This window comes from Pan troglodytes, chromosome 2, assembly GCF_028858775.2.
Source record: "Pan troglodytes isolate AG18354 chromosome 2, NHGRI_mPanTro3-v2.0_pri, whole genome shotgun sequence".
Taxonomy (NCBI): domain Eukaryota; kingdom Metazoa; phylum Chordata; class Mammalia; order Primates; family Hominidae; genus Pan; species Pan troglodytes.
This window is the reverse complement of record NC_086015.1, coordinates 29,483,076-29,501,593: the sequence shown is the minus strand read 5'-3', so window position 1 is coordinate 29,501,593 and position 18,518 is coordinate 29,483,076. Positions and strand designations below refer to the sequence as shown.

Genomic DNA, 18,518 nt, shown 5'->3' with positions numbered 1-18,518 from the left:
ATAGACAAGTTTTGCTCATTTTAAATCTTTAAACAAATGGAATAATATAGACTGTTTCTTGTCTCTTGTTCTAAGTTCTTTCACTCAATGTCATCTGAGTTCATCCATGCTGTTAGTTCTTTATTACTAAGCATATTCCATGATTTGAATATGTCACAATTTATTTACACATTCTACTGTTGACAGACATATGGGTTTGTTCCCCCTCCCCCCCAGGATTGGACTATTATCAATAAATCTGCTGTGAACATTCTTGTATGTGTCTTTGGGTGGGTCCATATTCTCATTTCTGTTGAGTATGTTCCCAGGAATATAACCACTCAGTCATATTGGTATGTTTAGCTTTAGGAGATACTGCCAAAGAGTTTTCCAAACTTTGGCTTGATTTATACTTCCACAAGCCACACATGAGAGTTCCAGTTGCTTCACATTTCACAAACATTTGCTATTGTCAGTCCTTTTAGTGTCAGCCATTCTGGTGGAGTAAAGCACCACACTTCAATCTGATGGATGCAATTCTATTTTTAAGGAATACAATGCCACACAGAAGGCACTATTTGTAAAAACAAAATGGGGCTTTGCACTCCATAGACCTGGACACTGTTATTATCCTTAGGAATGTGGGGAGGGCCATCTCCAAGAGTTTGCTCAGCCCCAAGAGACAGGAGGAAGCCCTGATGCCTTTCTTCCTGAAATAACTCACTCACTGCATCCATTAGAGTAGGGTGGGAGTACATTCTGAGACTGCATATTTTCAGATTTCTGAGAGCTGAAAGTCCAAGGACATAATATCCAAGTTTCCATTCAGTTTAAAACTACTCAAACATTGTGTCTGGACACTTTCAGGACATAAAGTGGGACTCCTTCACTTATTACCTTTCACTTGATTCTCTTCCTGTCCTCCTTAAATCTCTTGAGTCCACAGAGTTTACTAGAAGCAACTTTTATCTTTCCCTTTGGAAGGGCCATATCATGACTGGCTCCTAAATGGGTCCATTTTCAAACACTAGTGAAGTTCCTCAGTTTTATTTTAAGATTTAAACAATGTTGCTAAACCAAAATATTGTTTAGAAGTCAGACCAACTGACGTTATAATCCCCTTCCCCCCAAAAAACAAGCAAAGAAAAATGGAGGAGTTGCATTTTCCAATATCAATAAAATATTTGTGTCCTAAAATCATTTTGAAAATGAAAGGAGCAGATTTTTTTTTTTTAATCATGGAGGTATTTTACGCTTGGTAAAATGAAGTGTCGGAACAATCAAGTGTGTATTTTGGACAAAAACTTTCCTTCTCCTGAGAAAACAGGGTGTTTGCTTTGCTTGGTCCCAGTACTAAAAGATGCCTGTCTTCATTAATCTAATTCATCAGATAATTGCTCAACTCTTTGTTTTCCAGCTGTAAAGGGAGAAGGATGAAAGAAATAACCTAACCATGATAGTTAATATTTTGTGATAGCAGAGGGAGAAGAGATAGAGTTTAAGTCCTTGATACCACTCCAGGAGGAGCAAATTCCAGACTGTACTCTATGCAAGGATTTACTGAGCGATTTAGGTAGCCACTCTCCTGAGAATTGCTGTCACTGGGAGAAGGTACTTAAAGGGCCATGTTCATTGCTCCAGAACACAGGGACTGCAGGAGAATTTCAGGTTGCTATTTTTAGGGAGACATTTGTTTCCAAACAAAGGGCTCTCTGCCAGCTATTTTAGAAGCACTTGCATATTTATTCAGCCAACTCTCTTTGCTGGGGATTGTCTTTGGGCACTAAGGTTTTATCAATGTCTATTTAAAGCAGAATAAAAAATAGCTCAAGATGAAAACATACAATATTTCCAGTTTAGAATGTAAGGCGCTTCCTTTTTTCTTACAGGGTTGAAACCAGATATCTGGTTTCTCCCTCTCTCCCTTCCTCTCCCCCTTTCTGAAATTGCCACCTGTCTTACAATCTGAGTGTGTCTTGGTTTAATAGGCACCGTTTTCCCTTTTAGTGGTATACAAAATAATAGTGCACCTTAAGAAATGATCGATTTGATGAAATGTGTGTGTGTGTGTGTGTGTGTAGTTTTGAGAGAAAGTAAATCTCTGTTAGGACCTATTTACAAGCTTCATCTGTTTACATCCACCATGGAAAAAACAGCATTGGGATGTCATGTCATGAAAGGGGTAACATGCTATCACTCATACGGTGCAAAGTGGGAGAGGAGGCAGAATGGGAAAGGTAAAAATGGGCTCATGATATCAATAAGACCTAATGTTTTCTTGGGCTTGTATTTCACTTTAAGTTCACGTGTTCAAATCTCTTAACTCTTGGAAGATCAGACAGAAGTTCCTGATTCAGAATCCCCAGTCCTTAGGTACCCTTTTCTTTCTTTTCTTCATTTCTTTCCTTTCTTTCCTTCTTTCTCTCTCCCTCTCTGTCTCTTTCTTTCTTCTTTGAGATGGAGTCTCCGTCTGTTGTCCAGGCTGGAGTGCAGTGGCGCGATCTCAGCTCACTGCAACCTCCGCCTCCCAGGTCCAAGCGATTCTCCTGCCTTAGCCTCCTGAGTAGCTGGGATTACAGGTGCATGCCACCACATCTGGCTACTCTTTTTTTTTTTTTTTTTTTTTTTTTTTTTTAGTAAAGACAGGGTTTTACCGTGTTAGCTGGGATGGTCTCAATCTCCCGACCTCGTGATCCACCTCCCAAAGTGCTGGGATTACAGGCATGAGCCATCGCACCCAGCCGTACCCTTTGCTTTCAATTCATTCCAGAAATATCTATTAAGTACAAGGCACTAGGCTCACAATTAAAGATATAAATAAAAACCAAACTCCATACTTGTTCTTGAAGCACCCCCAGCCAGTGAGGGACCTTCTGTGTGATGAGTTTTCCCTCTCTCAACACCTATACACACACACAGACACCAAAAGCTCCTGGACCACCCAAAAAACAGTTTGACTCTGAAAGTCATCTCAATAGAGGTGCCACTAACACTTCATAGCATGGAGAGGCAAGAGTGACCCACACACACTCCTTGCTGTTAGAAAAGTGTGTCGCGCGTATGTGCGCATGCCTGCTCATTTAGGAAGAAGGTGGCTTCAAGGAGGAGTAGGGAGGGAAAGGCATTGCAGGCAGAGAGAACAGCAGGCACAGCCTAAGGATGCTGTGTCACATGAGAGGACACCGAGTGGTTAGTGATGGCTAGTGTGTGGCACATTTGGGGGCACATGACAAGAGATCAGTGTTGGACAGGCTGGGGCAGCTGTGCAGGGCTCTCTGCCCATGCTAACACATTTGGACATTTGGAGTTGATTGTGTAAGCGATGAAGTGCCATGAATTCCAACATCAGATCACCTGGCTCAGAGCTGAAACTGCTTCTGGCCCCATCTACCCATCACCTTGCTTTGTGGGGATAGATTTGAGTCCCAAGGACATGTACTTCTTGTTTTGAGTAAAGGGACCACTGGGTCGGAAGGAGCATTAGCTGTCCTGTACAATCACTAAGGACCGCTGATGAATGAATACACCAATCTTTAGAGACCAGGATGGCTCAGTATCATAACAGATACCGGAACAGTAACAGGAGCTAACGCTTAGCTAAGTACTGTTTTTAGCCCCTGCCATATATTAATTCATTTCCTTCTCACAATAGCCACATGAAGTAGGTACTATTACTCTCTTCATGTTACAGACAAGCAACTTGGTGTACACAGATGTTAAGTGACCTGCCCAAGATCACACAGAGCTAAGTAAGTGGTGGGCTGGGGTATGAATCTGACTGCCCCTTAAGTCCAGGCTTTAAGCAGCATACTGCATCCCTCCATCAGTTCCCCCGGATGCTTAAAATCCACTGTGACAGATCCACCCATTTATTGACCCTTTGTTTTATCAGGAAAGGTCTAAACCTTGAGGATGCAAAAAAGCAAGACCCCCCTTCCCATCCTCAAGTTGTGCACAGAGTTCAGCATGTGAGGAAGGGTTAGCGGCAGGCAGTAATGCAGGGGCATGTCAGTGGGATCTGACCAGCAACTGAGGCACTACAGAGACTCTGAGAGGGCTCAGGCCACAACTGCAGACTCTGCTTCTATTCCTAAGATACAAGAACATATAAAACCAGTGTTTCTCAAACTTCAGTCCTTTGAAGTACTGCCTTCACAATTTTGCACATATTCACAGGCTGCTATACACTTACGATTTCTGTCTCAATTGATTTTTTTCTTAAATAAAATGTAGAGGAAATATTTGTATTACTACTATAAAGGGGAAAGGGGTGTCATTTGCCATAAATAGAAAGGTAGGGTAAAAAATAAACAGGGTTGGCTGGGCGCGGTGGCTCACACCTGTAATCCCAGCACTTTGGGAGGCTGAGGTGGGCAGATCACGAGGTCAGGAGATTGAGACCATCCTGGCTAACACGGTGAAACCTGTCTCTACTAAAAATACAAAAAATTAGCCAAGCGTGGTGGCGGGCGCCTGTAGTCCCAGCTACTTGGGAGGCTGAGGCAGGAGAATGGCGTGAACCCAGGAGGCGGAGCTTGCAGTGAACCGAGATCGTGCCACTGCACTCCAGCCTGGGCAACAGAGCAAGACTCCATCTCAAAAAAAACAAACCAAAACAAAAAACAAAAAATAAACAGGGTTTTCAGGTCAAGTGCCCGTGTTTGTAAAGTTTTATTGGAACAAAGCCATGCTCAATTGTGAAGCTCTGAAGCTGCAATAGTAGAGTTGAGTAGTTGCAAAAAAACACCAAATGGACTGCAGATGCTAAAATATTTACTGCCTGGCCTTTTAAGAACATTTGCAGACATCTGAAATAAATACATTTCAGTCCTACCTAGGTATTGTTGCCATCTGTTAAAAAGACAGATTAGCAGAGATTCAAGAAATATTAATTAAGGCTGTATTGGCATCAAACTGAGATTTTTCTCATTGGTAATAAAAAGACAATAAATATTGAAAAGGAAAATCTTTATCATTAAATGAGTTAATACTGTCTTATGCCAAGTTCAATATTCCCTAAAATTATATTTCATATCACAGTGTGCAGTTTACACTTAGGGAAATACCGCATTAAACTAGTATACACGTTAAATCAAACCACATAATTATAGATTTTTTTTTTGAGACAGGGTCTTGCTGTGTTGCCCAGGCTGGAGTGCAGTGGCTCGATCTTGGCCCACTGCAGCCTCTGCCTCCTGGATTCATGTAATTCTTGTGCCTCAGCCTCCAGAGTAGCTGGGATTACAGAGGCTCACCACCATGCCCGGCTAATTTTTTTGTATTTTTAGTAGAGACAGGGTTTCACTGTGTTGCCCAGGCTGGTCTCAAACTCCTGACCTCAAGTGATCTACCCACCTCAGCCTCCCAAAGTGCTGGGATTACAGGTGTGGGCCACTGTGCCCGGCCTGTAATTATAGAATATTTGATTTGGGAGCGAATACAGGTGAAGATACTGAAAACCGTGTAGCTTTAAATGTGTGCAAGAACTTCATTGTTTAGAGAAGCAAAGGGTAGTTGAAAGGATGCTGGGAATTAGAATTAAGACCCATGGGTGTATACCAGCTGTGTGACCTCAGGCAGGTCTCTTACCCTCTCTCAATCTCAGGAAACTGAATCAGAATATGATTCCTGTCCTATCTGCTGCATGGGATAACCTGAAGTCTTGGGGCTGTTGCCATCAGTAAAGCCCCTCATGACCATGAACTACCACAGCACCACTGATGTCCTCCCCAGCTTTCCTCTCAGGTGGCTAACAGCAAAAGCAGTCTTGCTGAGGAGGCCACAGGGTGGACAGGAGTTGGTTGGGAGAAGGGACATGACGGATCTGGAGGAAGGCAGGCCACAGAGTCTCAAATAAGGCAGAGGAGAGATGGAAGGTGCCAGATGAGCAAAGAAAGGCAGCTGCTGGGAGAACGGGGAAGGGGAAGGGCAACTTTGTCTCTGTGGTGATTTAGCTTGGGCTCAGCACTGCTGGAAGACCCTGATGGCCTCACCTTGAGCTGACTGAGGAAGGAAGGGGGCCAGGCGTCCTTTCTAACACCCCAGTTCAGTTTTCTCCATGGAGTTGGGTTCCAGGATACCAGGATACTCTCCCATTCTCTGATTACACATGTCTCGGCATCTCTGGGCAAATGAGCCATCTGGCTCCCGGTTTAAGTAGCCAAGAAAGGTGGATATTTATTTTAGAAACCATGCTTGCAAACTTTATTTTTAAGGCTGTGACATAATATTTGGAGCTGCACTTCTAAGCTGTGGTGTTCTAAACAATTCAAAATGAATAGAGTCTCTACTTTTAACTTTTCTCCTGAAGTATAATCAAGGCTGTAGCTATAATAAAACACAGCTGTGGCAGCAGCAACAGCGGCAACCAAACTGTGTCACCAAAAGAAGCAGTAGCAGAGAACCACTCTCATTCGGCACTTACTATGTGCCAAGCACGGTGCTAAATGCATTACCCCATGAGTCCAATCCACAAAACAATCCTGCAACATTTCTGTGATAATCTCCACGCAATGGGTTAGTTCATTTCACGTGAAGCAAAATTTTGCCATGTGCCCAAGTTGAGATAGCTAGAGGCGAGGGCTGCATTTGAACTCAGCTCAGGCTAACTTCAAAGCCCTTTGTTCTTTCCCCTGTGCTGTTCTATTGTGTAATGGAAATTTCTCATTTTTCTAAGGTGAGAATGTACTGAGTGTCCCCTCTCCAGGAGACAGGCAGTGGGGAGAAATATATTAGTAAAGCTGAAGGAATTTTAATACTTCCTTTTCAGTCTGAGTGTTAATGGGCTTTGAGTCCCACAGTGGCACTGACATCACCGGGCTGCTGGTGGTACCCAAACATAATTTGTTTTTTTTTTTTTTTTTAAATCTCCTAAACAGATGCAGGCAAATATTCATATTTGGCAAGTAGAAAGGGGCAGCAGATTTTTATTTTCCAGTTTCTAGAACATTTTTAGGTATAAAGGTAGGAAGTTTCCAGCCTTTCACTTACTTCTGGGGGGCTCTTCAGGGATTTGTGTGCCACAGAGCAAGAAGAGAAGGTGGGGGTTAATGGTAGTCTCTGGTGAACAGAACAAAATGATCACAGTGAACCCTGGAAGCAAAGTAACAGGCTGGGATCTAACACGGGAACAAATGAAGAAATAAACTAAAATTAGAAAGACATTAAGTGTCCTGATGATGATTTTTATGTAATTTCCCAACTACACAGTGCAACCTACAATATGAATTTCCCTGTTATTAAGCCAGTAAAATCCAGCAGTAGAACCAATGAGCACATCAATATAATTTGTGCACAAGCAAAGGTAATTCTAACTGAGGTTAAGTGCCTTTAGTCCAAAAGGTTTGTTTTAATCTAAGTTTAACAGTAAAGGGGAAATGAGAGAAACACAGAGCAACAAAATCCTCCCACAGAAGTATCTAAGTGTCCATACAAAGCACATTCATTCCATCCAATCGACCCATGGGGACGTTCATGTCTAAAGTATAAATTGGAATTTAGAGACTTTATGAAAAGCTGTTTTTAAGCTCAATATGCCCCAAATGAGAAGGTGTCAACGAGTGCTTAGGGACTTTTAAATTCAGAGATTATTCAATTGCTCTATTCTACAAATACACTTATGAAACTGTCGTAGGAAAAAAATGCTGTGAAATAAACATTAAAAAGCATTCTCAAACAAAATCAAAGACATGTTTTGCCCATCACTCAAGGGCATGGGCACATAAACATAACCTCAAAGAGCAATACAAAGAGGCTCCCTGTGTGAATTCACGGCCAGTGGTTTTCAGAAAGAAAGGAGCTGGAATGAGGGGGTGGCAGCAACAGTACCTTCCATGGTGTTTTTGTTACAGACACAGGGTGGGGGCACCCAGTCTTGGAGGAGGCCAGTGACCCATGGGAACCTAGCCTAACCTCAGGGGCATCCAGGGTATACTACTGTCCCTTCCTCACAGCACCCGAGTCATAATTCTGGCCTACTTCTTGTCTTCCATTTTCCTTTTGACCTCCTGACCCCAGTGTCTCCCCTATTCCTGGACCCCCTTCTTTGATAGCTAAGGTTTGGCAAAAGTAAGGTCCAAACCCCAACACATGTCCATCTTTGCTTCTCCCTCTTAACTGGGCTTCTGCCATGCACAACTACCCAAGACACCTGCTCAGCTCAGCCTTTTTCACTGGCCAAAGCCCTAGAAGATCTAATGTCTTCTGGGGGAGGGAACTGGGAAGAGGAAGCAGCTTATGGAAACACTGCTGTCTAAACAGGATTAAAAGCATCAATTCTCATGTCATGCCGGGGCTGTTAGTCAATACCAATGTTTCTCTCATCCAGGTAGAAAACACAGCCTCAAAGAAGTTGAATAACTTGTTCTGGGCCCCTAGCAGATAAACGAATGACTGTGATTTGAATACACACCTAGAATTGTTTTGCCTCTGACAACTTTTCAGAAAGTAAAGCCAGGGAGAAGATGGGTTTGCCTTTAAAACTGGTCACATTTAACCACTTGATCAACCTAACTTCACTGAGCAAAGCTTCATGCTATATTCAGGGGCTACAAGGTGAGAAAGACATGATGCATGCCTTTTAAGAGTTTATAATCCAGCCAGGGAGACTCACTGGTGTGCGAAGAATCATACTATCTTTATAATATAATAAGTTTGCGGTTCATGGAGCTTTGTGCGAAGCACTGTGAGAAAACGGGGTTGGGGAGGGAAGAATGAATAATTCTGCTTAGAGTGTGGAATGAGGCTTAGGGGAGGCTTCAAAGAGGAAATGACATTTCATCAGGCTCCTGGGGTTCAATTGATGGAGAAGGAGGTGAATCCTCAGAAAAATGGAGACATACGGCTCATAAGTCAGCACGGTGTAGTGTGGCTAGAAGCTGGGTGTGTCTACTGGTAGGAGAGAAGCATGGGATGGGATCACAGAGCAGCCCTAAGTGGCATCCTTGGCCACTGGATGAGCCACTTAAAGCAGACATTGGCGAACCATGGCCTGTGGGCCAAACCTAGCCCTTCATCTGCTTTTGTAAATAAAGATTTACTGGAACATAACCACACTTGTTTGTTTATATTTTCCATGGCTACTTTTGCGCTATAATGGCAGAGTTAAGTAATGAAGACAGGGGCAAATATTTTCTTTTTTTTTTGAGACAGGGTCTTGCTCTGTTGCCCAGGCTGGAGTGAAGTGGCATGAAAATGGCTCACTGCAGCCTCAACCTCCCGGGCTCAAGTGATCCTCCTTCCTCAGCCTCCCGATTAGCTGAGCAGCTGGGACCACAGGTCCACACCACCACTCTCAGCTAATTTTGAAAAAAATTTTGTAGAGTTGGGGTCTTGCCACGTTGCCCAGGCTGGTCTCAAACTACTGGGCTCAAGAGATCCTCCCATCTCCTTCTCACAAATTGCTGGGATTGCAAGTGTGAGCTACTGCACAGGGCCTCAAAAATATTTTCTAAAATTTCTAACATCTTTTAAAAAAGAGCTGTTTTTTTTTGTTTTTTTTGTTTTTTTTTTGAGATGGAGTCTCACCCTGTTGCCCAGGCTGGAGTGCAATGGTGCGATCTCGGCTCATTGCAACCTCCGCCTCCCAAGTTCAAGCGATTCTCCTGCCTTGGCCTCCTGAGTAGCTGGGATTATAGGCGCACACTACCATATGCCTGAAGAGCTGGTTCTTTTAAAAAATGGTTTGCTGACCTTTGGCTTAAAGATCTGAACTATTCATTTGAATTTCTGTAACTGACTTAAATGCATATGATCAGGCTTTCTAGGGCTTTACTCCCATGGTTTCTAAACAGTATCATCTTAAATCTTCTTTCCCATCATGGACCATTAGCTATTATCTATACCATAAGCTTGTCTGGACATTTCTTTCATAATCCAAATGTTATGCCTTCATTTATTGTTTCTCTTTTTCATTAATTGTTTTTATTTCAGGGCTTTGCCACATGCTTTCCTCTTCTGACATCATTACAAACCTCCCACGCCACCAGCAGAAGTTCATCATTCGAGTCAGTTTGCTTCCTTTGCCTCCTTCTCCAATTCTTCATAAATTATTGTACCACCTCTTTAGAATGCTGCTAAAAATTGAGTTTTTTTTCACGTGCCATTACCATGTTCAAATTCTATGCTTTGACAGATAGCTATTTCTCCGCAAAAAAGGCTTCCCTAGTCCTATAAGCCCTTGGAAAATACAAGGTATACCCAGCAGCATTTACAAAACAGAAAAAAAAAAAATGAAGAAATAAGCATACTGTTCTGGTAGGCCACGTTAAAGGATTTCTTTTACTTGTAAATGCCCTTACACATGTAAAATCAAATTTGATCTATAAAAATTAAATTTGCACATGATTTTCTAGGGGCTACATCTCTAATATAGAGCAAGGAGTATGGTTATTGTTTTATTAACCACTGGCAATAAAATAGAGTGGAAAAAGGAACTCGGAGTTTTAAACGCTGCTTCCTATGGCACGCGGTATATATTTCAGTTTGAATATAGACTTTCTCATCAAACTGCCTGGTTCCAAATCTCAGCACTGCCCCTTACTAACTGTGTTACCTTGAGTAAATTAATGTCTCTGTGTCTCAGCTTCCACATCTGCCAAAAAAAACGGTGGGACCTGGGAAGGAGGAATTGTAACTAATCTATCTCGTAGGGTTGTTATGAGGATCAATGGGATAAAGCATCAAAAGTGGTTAATGCAGGCCAGGCGCGGTGGCTCACGCCTGTAATCCCAGCACTCTGGGAGGCTGAAGTGGGTGGGTCACCTGAGGTCAGGAGTTCAAGACCAGCCTGGCCAACATGATGAACAGCCTGGCCAACTTGATGAAACGCCATCGCTACTAAAGATACAAAAATTAGCTGGGCGTGGTGGCAGGCGCCTATAATGCCAGCTACTTGGGAGGCTTAGGCAGGAGTATCGCTTGAACCCAGGAGGTGGAGGTTGCAGGGAGCTGAGATCACGCCACTGCACTCCAGCCTGGGTGACAAAAAAAAAAAAAGTGGTTAATGTAATACTTGGCACATAGAAAATACCCTGTCCAGTTAGCTATTACTATAATGATTCTTAAATTTTCTCAGTTTTATCCTTCTTTTTTTCTCCCACAGCATAAAGAAGAGTGCCTTGGGAACAGCACTGTGGCACCTGACAAATCATGGTGGACATGAGGTCATTTTTGCCTCCTGTCTTTCTGATTCCCCTCTGAGGAACATTTTCTTCCACACTCCCCACCCACATGGTTTGGGTGAAGTCAACCTCAATCCTGGGCTGTAGATATTGACACATGATCCAGACCTGGCTAATCACAATATTCTATCCCCCGCCCAAAGCAATGCCCTGCCCAAAGCAATGCGTTCATAGAAGGGCACATGACCCAAGTTAGGCCAATGAGAATCTGTCCCTAGGCTTTGATGGAACAATCGGGATCTAATAGTCTCTCTTTTTGCTGGGTCAATAGATTAACAGTCTGGAGCTGTTGGTGCCCTTCTTTGTTAGACATGGGGAAAATCTTCCTGAGAATGAAGCCAGCACAGCAAAAATCAGCTGTGAGAGACAAAGAGAAACAATGCCCCCAAAACAAACATGTGCCTTTGGATCCAGCATATTACTCTGGACTTTTCAGTGACATGCGTACAGTTGTGTAGCTTAAGCCAGTTTGAGCTGGGTTTTCTGTCATTCTCATCTAAAGGATTCTGACACGTACAGATGAACTGACATGTCCTATGGCTAGAATGGAATGTGAATCTTGCTAATCTTGCTATTGCAGAGAAGGCATGGGGAGGAGAGGTGGCCGACTTCAATGTAGTCTTGGTTATGTCTTCAGCCAGTTGGGACTGCTGGGAAAACCGTGTCATCTTTCTGAGTCCTAGTGTACTTGTATGTCAAATGAGAGAGGTGAGTGAAAATCAATCTCTAAGATCCCTTTTCACTTCTAACATTCTATGAGTATCTATTATTCTTGGTTTCATTTCAGTTGCGTATACTGTGGTATAATTGGTTACTGATTCTCATATTTGCCTGCTTCCTTCCGTTTCAACTTTAAAAATATCCAATTAGACTCTCAATCTCTATATTCCAAGTGTTTATTTCTTTCCCTTCAATTTCCTTCTAACAAAAATATATCTATTTTTGTGTACTTGGACATAATGATCCCATTTTCTTCCCATTTCTATATTTTTAAATCTAATTAAGGTGATAAGCTCCTTGAGGGCTGATGCTAGAGTTTTCCTGTGGGTGTAAACATTATTTTTTTTAATTGCCAACCAAGCTGCCAGTTTTTACAGAGCAGCAGGATATGGGTTTTAAGTAATGTAAGCAGGAAATGGGTCTCCAGCCCACACAAAATAATGCAAAAGTACTGATTTTCCCTGAGTCCACATCTGGCTTACTCATTTATAATTTCAGCCTGAACTGAAATTCTCCCACAGAAATGCTGTGTGCCATCCATGTCTACAGAACATCAGACCAAAACTAGAGCAGTAGGTGATCATCCCGTGAATCTCACACGTAGGAACAATCTGGCTATTTCAGGTTATCCTGCTTTTCTCTTCAGTGGTAGGATTTAGAGCCGGAGCCAATTGAATGTTAGCTTCCTATCTTCAAATGTATGGATTTTGAGTAACTCAATGGCTCTAAAATTTGGAGAGAGGGAAAGGAACTGGATGAAATGTGGCCAAGTGACCCATGATCTGCAGATGGAATTGCCCAGAGGAAAAAGAGCTTCCCAGAAGGAATGGCACATGCAGGATGCTTTCCTGTCTGATGACCCAGTCCATTCTCATTCATGAGGACTCTAAATATTAACGAGACACTCATTCCAAAAGCTGTAATGGGTTCTTCTTGGCAGATATAACAAAACGACCTGGAGGCAGTGGTTTCATAGGGTTGGCTGGTTCAGTAATTCAATGGTGCTATTAAGGGCTTGATTTCTGTCTTTCCACTTTTCCATCTACAGTGCATGCTTTGTCCTACAGCTGACTTCCCTGGGGATTGGAGGATGGCCACCAGGGGTACTTGTGGCTACCTGTTTCCTTGTTCACATGGATGGAGGGAAGGGTACTCCTGTCCTGATATTCTACACATGAGTCTTGAATTCCCTCTCATTGAACCAGCCTAGGTTACATGTTCACGCATGCGGCTGGAACATAAAATATACTGATTGGCTTTAATTGACTGAGTGGATCCCAGCCGTGAAGCTTTCTCTGAAACATTGAAACCTAAGGGGTATAAAAGAAAACTAAAATCTGAGTACAGTTAGGAAAGGTGAAGGGGCAGGAGTACAGTCAGGAAAGATATCTGGGTGGGTGGGCTACCAACAAACATCTGCTACAATCCCTGAGCAATAGCTCCCAGCAGAGGGCAAGATTCCCAGCTGAGCACCCTCAGAGTAATGCCTCTGGTTGGCTACAGGGGCTTTACCTCTTCAATCAGTTTTCACCCAAGGGTCACGTTTCCCAGTTCCAAAATCTAAGAGCCCTTGATTCATAATGTAATTCCTCCAACTCCATTAGAGGATCATGATTGGGGTGCCTGGCTCTTTGTCCTGTGCTCCTGGAGGGCAGCAGCCATGTCTCAGGTATCTCTAGGGTCCCCACGCAGCACCCAGCCCACTGCTCACATGTGCACAGCACGCCATCACCAAAATCCCCCCATGATGGAGTGACAGAAAGAGCAGCAGCCCCACAAGAGCATCACTGGGCACAGAGCCCCATGACCTCCCTATGCCTGCTTGAGCCAAGCCATCCACCTAATACTTTCTTATTCCCTACATTTGTACACATCAAATAGAGAAAAAGCAAAATTTGTTGCAGTGTACATATACTCTTTTTATACTAAAGCCTGTATATTTCAAATCCCCATCATCAGATATTTATGGACCAGTAGCCAATTTTTAATGTATTTTAAAAATATCTTTTGCATTAATAAAGGGCAAAATTAATAAAGCCATGTTTGGAAAAGATGGCTTGGAGAAGAAAAACTATATCAAGTTTGGAAAAATGCCAGTGTCCCAGATTCTGAAATGTTTCTTCCACAAGTTATACAATCCTTCCCTCCTAAAAAAGGGCAAATTATGACTACTGTTAACATTCATGCCTATCATTTTATCTTATCCTCATCGATACAGGCGAAGATCCTTATACCCATTGTCAAGATAGGGGAAATGGAGTCACCATGTGACTGTGTAATATGCTTGAGTTACTGCTAATGGCTCTGGGATCCACAGTGAGTTAGCCACTGCTTTGGAATACAAATGTGACATCCACGACGCCTAACTCCTGCCTTTCCACCAACTGTCACTCAAGTTTCATCTCAAAATCTCCGTATCAATCCCCACTTTCATGTCATCTCTATTCACACCTCCCCTTGGCAAGATTTCGTTAGTGTCACGTGTGAATTCCACATGACTGTGGAAGGTGAGCAAATCACAGAGATAAGGAAAACAGGGAAAAAGTTTTTTGAGACTCCACTTACATTCTTTGGACATTCCCACTTCAAAGCACTTCTGGAGTCGACAGTATTGGCATCGATTCCTGGTGACTTTATTAATAACACAGTTCTTATCTCGGTGACAAGTGTAAATCATATTCTTCTGAATACTTCTGCGGAAAAAGCCCTGCAAGCAAGCAAGAAGATGAAAAAACTCAGTAAAGCAAATGAGCTTCATCAGAAATCAAAGTCAACCTTATCAATGCATTAATTGCTCTTTTTGAGTAACGAAGTGATGGCAGCAGAAAAGTTAACTTACATAAACCTTAAAATCCTCGTGAGATATCAATAGTTTCTTCCTTTGTTGCAAACCCAAAAGCCCCTTTTAATAAAAACTAGACATGACCATTATTATCTTGCTAAAGGAAAGTTAATTCCAAGCTGATTTACTTGGAAAACACCAGAGTTGGGTTCCCTCCAAACAGGCTTAGCTTCATAACTGGCTCTCTTGCTGACGAGAACAATTTCAGATGAGCGCACTACCAAGAAAACCAATATATGAGGATTTTTACCCAATAAAAGAAATTACTGGCTGGGTGCAGTGGCTCACTCCCGTAATCCCAGCACTTTGGGAGGCTGAGGCAGGAGGATCATTTGAGGTAAGGAGTTTGAGACCAGCCTGGCTAACATGGTGAAACCCTGTCTCTACTAAAAAATACAAAAATTAGCAGGCACAGTTGTGCGTGCCTGTAATCCCAGCCCTTGGGAGGCTGAGGCAGGAGAATTGCGTGAACCTGGGAGGCAGAGGTTGCAGTGAGCTGAGATTGTGCCACCGCACTCCAGTCTGGGTGACAGAGTGAGACTCTGTCTCAACAACAACAAAACCAAAAAAAAAAAAAAACAAGAAAAGAAAGAAAAAGAAATTATTTGCCTAATGCAAGAGTTAGTTTTTTCAAAGGAGTCTTCTCTGAGTTCTTTTACATAGCTCCTCTCACAACATTTAAAATACAATTTAAAAAAATTATCCAAAATTGGAAACAAGAAATAAAAATGAGTGTCTGCCCATTTAATGGCATGTTGGAGCTATGTCGTCCAACATGGTAGCTATTAGTCACATGAGGCTACTTAAATCAAAATTAATGAAAAGTAAATAAAATTAAGAATTCAGTTCTTTACTTACATTAGCTACATTTCAAATGCTGAATAGCCACATCTGGCCCATAGCTACCATATTAAACACCACATATATAAAATATTTTCATCATTGCAGAAAGCGCTATCGGGTAGTAATGTATTACAGCACTGACTGACAAGCCCATCGAAGTGTCATCTAACACTCACAGGAAATACAACTTTGTTTGACTTACTATTTACTATTGATTGGACCCAGATTCTATACAGACTGTAGAAAATTGGTAAATTACACATAATTTTTGTCTAGTGTAGGTGCAAAACATTTCTGACCAGATGAACAATAACCCCAAATATTATTGTTTTATTGCCCTGTAGGAAATGAACCATTCTGTACCTAGCTTTGCAATCTTATTCTGGTATTCTCTTTTCCTTCCCTCCTTTCTCTCTTGTTTTCTATCTACCTGAATATCTTTCTCATATCCTCCTTTAAACCAGCTTTGTCATCCTACTATTCCCTTCATCAATGAGTTAAATAAATTTTTGGCATGTGTTTACTAAACACTTGAAAGAGTTTTTTGCTTTTTAACTTTTTGAAAATCACATTTTGACAAAAGAAGCAATTTATCCTGATTTTCTGTGAAACACCGATGAAACAAAGCAGACTTCAGGCTCCAGAAGCAAGGGTCCCCAACTTCCTCTTTGTCTTCCCCGTTTCTAAATACAGCTTTGCAGACAATGGATGATCAAGTGATGCTTGCCGAATACACAGATGAAGGGTATACCTGCTGCCTTTTCTCTCTTCTGAATGCCCAAGAAAAACTTCCACATTGCTATGAGTATTAAGAGTGAGGAAGTCTACTTTACCAGTTGTGATGTGACTTATACCTACACGAGAAACTACTCTCTTGAATGTAAGAAACACATCATCGAATGTGTTGAACAGAAACTAAGCCCCACCATCTGAGTTCAACTTTCCCTGCAGTACCTTAACACTGCAGGAGCCAGAGCTAAGAACGTTCAAAGCTAAAGCACATTAGCAAAGGATGCTCATGTAACACACATTGCTTAGGATACTTACGTGGGCACCCTAGGATTTTAATGTCTAAATAAGCATATTTTTACTGGCATGGTTCAACTATAAGTGCCTGGAAATCTTGTTTAAGGTTGCAACTCCTGTCACATATCCCAGACACACACATTTTCCAAGAAAACACAGTTTATTTTTGTGCCACTGGAACTACAAATGTGCTTAGAATCTAAAATAACAGGTTACAAATACTGTGAAATCCTCCCAGAATCTGTGCAGAGTGGTCATCTAAAAACATATCTTTCCCTACACAAAATATAACTGTGGGCCACTTTCTGCTGCCAGATGTAGAAACTCAGTTTACAGAAACCTCCATCGCTCTTCTGCCGAGAAACATTAACACAATGGAAAACATGGTCCTTTACATACGTGGGAAGAAAATGAGGTATGGACAAAGGCGACCCCCTCCATTTATTAAAAACCAAATTTTTAGTTCAGCAAACACTTAGTCAGTGACCAGGAAGGAGAGAAAAACAATCTCACGATGCTCAAATGAAAGAAGACCAGAGAATTAAAGAACTTTATATGTCACTAATTGCCCAGTCAGTGTGATTCAGTAACAATGACGGCAGAAACTAAATAGGACTTCTTGGTTTTCCAAATCAGATTTTTGGCTGGATTTCAGGAGAAGGTCTAAATTTCAGTAAATCATTTCCACCATGCTAGAATACTTGCTGGCTAAAATATATGCTATGAGGTATTTTTATACGTGGGTTGAGTAAACAGACGTGCCCTCCAAGCCGAATAGAGGTTTGCATCATACAAATTCTCCTCCTCCTTCATTGATATTATGAGTTTATACAAACCTCACTCCCTTGTAGACCACTGCTTTGAGGACCCAGAGTGTGCGGCGGGTAGGGGGTGGGGGCAGTTATCCTCATACACCTAAAGTTTACTTAGCTAATATTTCAATTTAGGTTGACTCCTCCTTCTATTTTTGACACTATTTAAAGTGGAAACCATTTATCTCTGGCTTACTTGGAAAACCAGACCAACTGTCAATATTAGAAGGTACTCATGAAATAAGAGAAATGCAAATAATACATTAATCAGATGTCATTTCACTCATACTGGACACTGTGTCTGCTGCAGGCCAGGAGCCCCAGCCCTCCTCACTTCTTGCTGAAAAGGGAGCTTGGCCAGCATGAGACACACATCAGCACTGACTCAAGATTTTCTGTTTGAGGAATTCAGAGAAAAAAAAATAAGCTTCTTACTATGTGACTGATTTAAAGCCATGGATCTTTCCCACCTAAAATTAGAACCCCCAAACTTCAGGACAAAGTTTGGGACAGTTATTGAAGCCAAGGGATGGTTAGACACATCTGGAGAAGAGGAGGTTCAAAAGTTGAGCATGTACAGAGGATGAATTCAGTCCCATTTGGAGGAGCAACCTGAGAGGAGAGAGTGGAGGTAGGATAGGTCGAGCCCGGATTAGGAGTTGAACGCCTGGGCTGCAAGCTCCTCATGGTCACTGAGAGGACTTGAGCAAGTCACAACCATCTGGGACTAAGCTCTCTCTTCCCCTGAATGAGGGATTGGGCAGTTTACTTGGAAGGTCCTCTCCAGCCACAAATTTCTGGGATTCCAAGTGTGTCATCACACCAGGAAGTGATGAGTTGGGTACCTAGAGAGTGAGACTTGGGGAGTTTCTGCGGGCAAAGAACTTGACGAAAGAAGAGGTGGTATTTTGGCGAAAGAAGAGGTGGTATTTGCAGACTAAGGAAAGAGAGACCGTCTATCTGCATGGGCAAGAATAGCAACTTCTAGAAACCAGCCTGTGGCTTAAAGGACACCATCATGAGGGCTTTTATATTTATCTTAGAACTGAGTCATCGTAACACCTCTGTGAGGGCCTCAGGCAGGTATCTGTGCTGGACTGAAGTTGGAATGTTTCA

The 18,518-nt window shown here is 42.2% G+C and overlaps 1 protein-coding gene across 4 annotated transcripts in view; it reads right to left on the bottom strand.

The window, feature by feature from the left end:
* RARB (retinoic acid receptor beta) overlaps nt 1–18,518 on the bottom strand; it is a 769,542-nt gene that overhangs the window by 82,122 nt on the left and 668,902 nt on the right. For all 4 annotated transcript variants that reach the window (XM_016940587.4, XM_001164404.7, XM_009445031.5 and 1 more), the window contains one exon: nt 14,445–14,586. In XM_016940587.4, the coding sequence (XP_016796076.2) occupies nt 14,445–14,586 (142 nt within the window). The remainder of the gene's footprint in view (nt 1–14,444; nt 14,587–18,518) is intronic.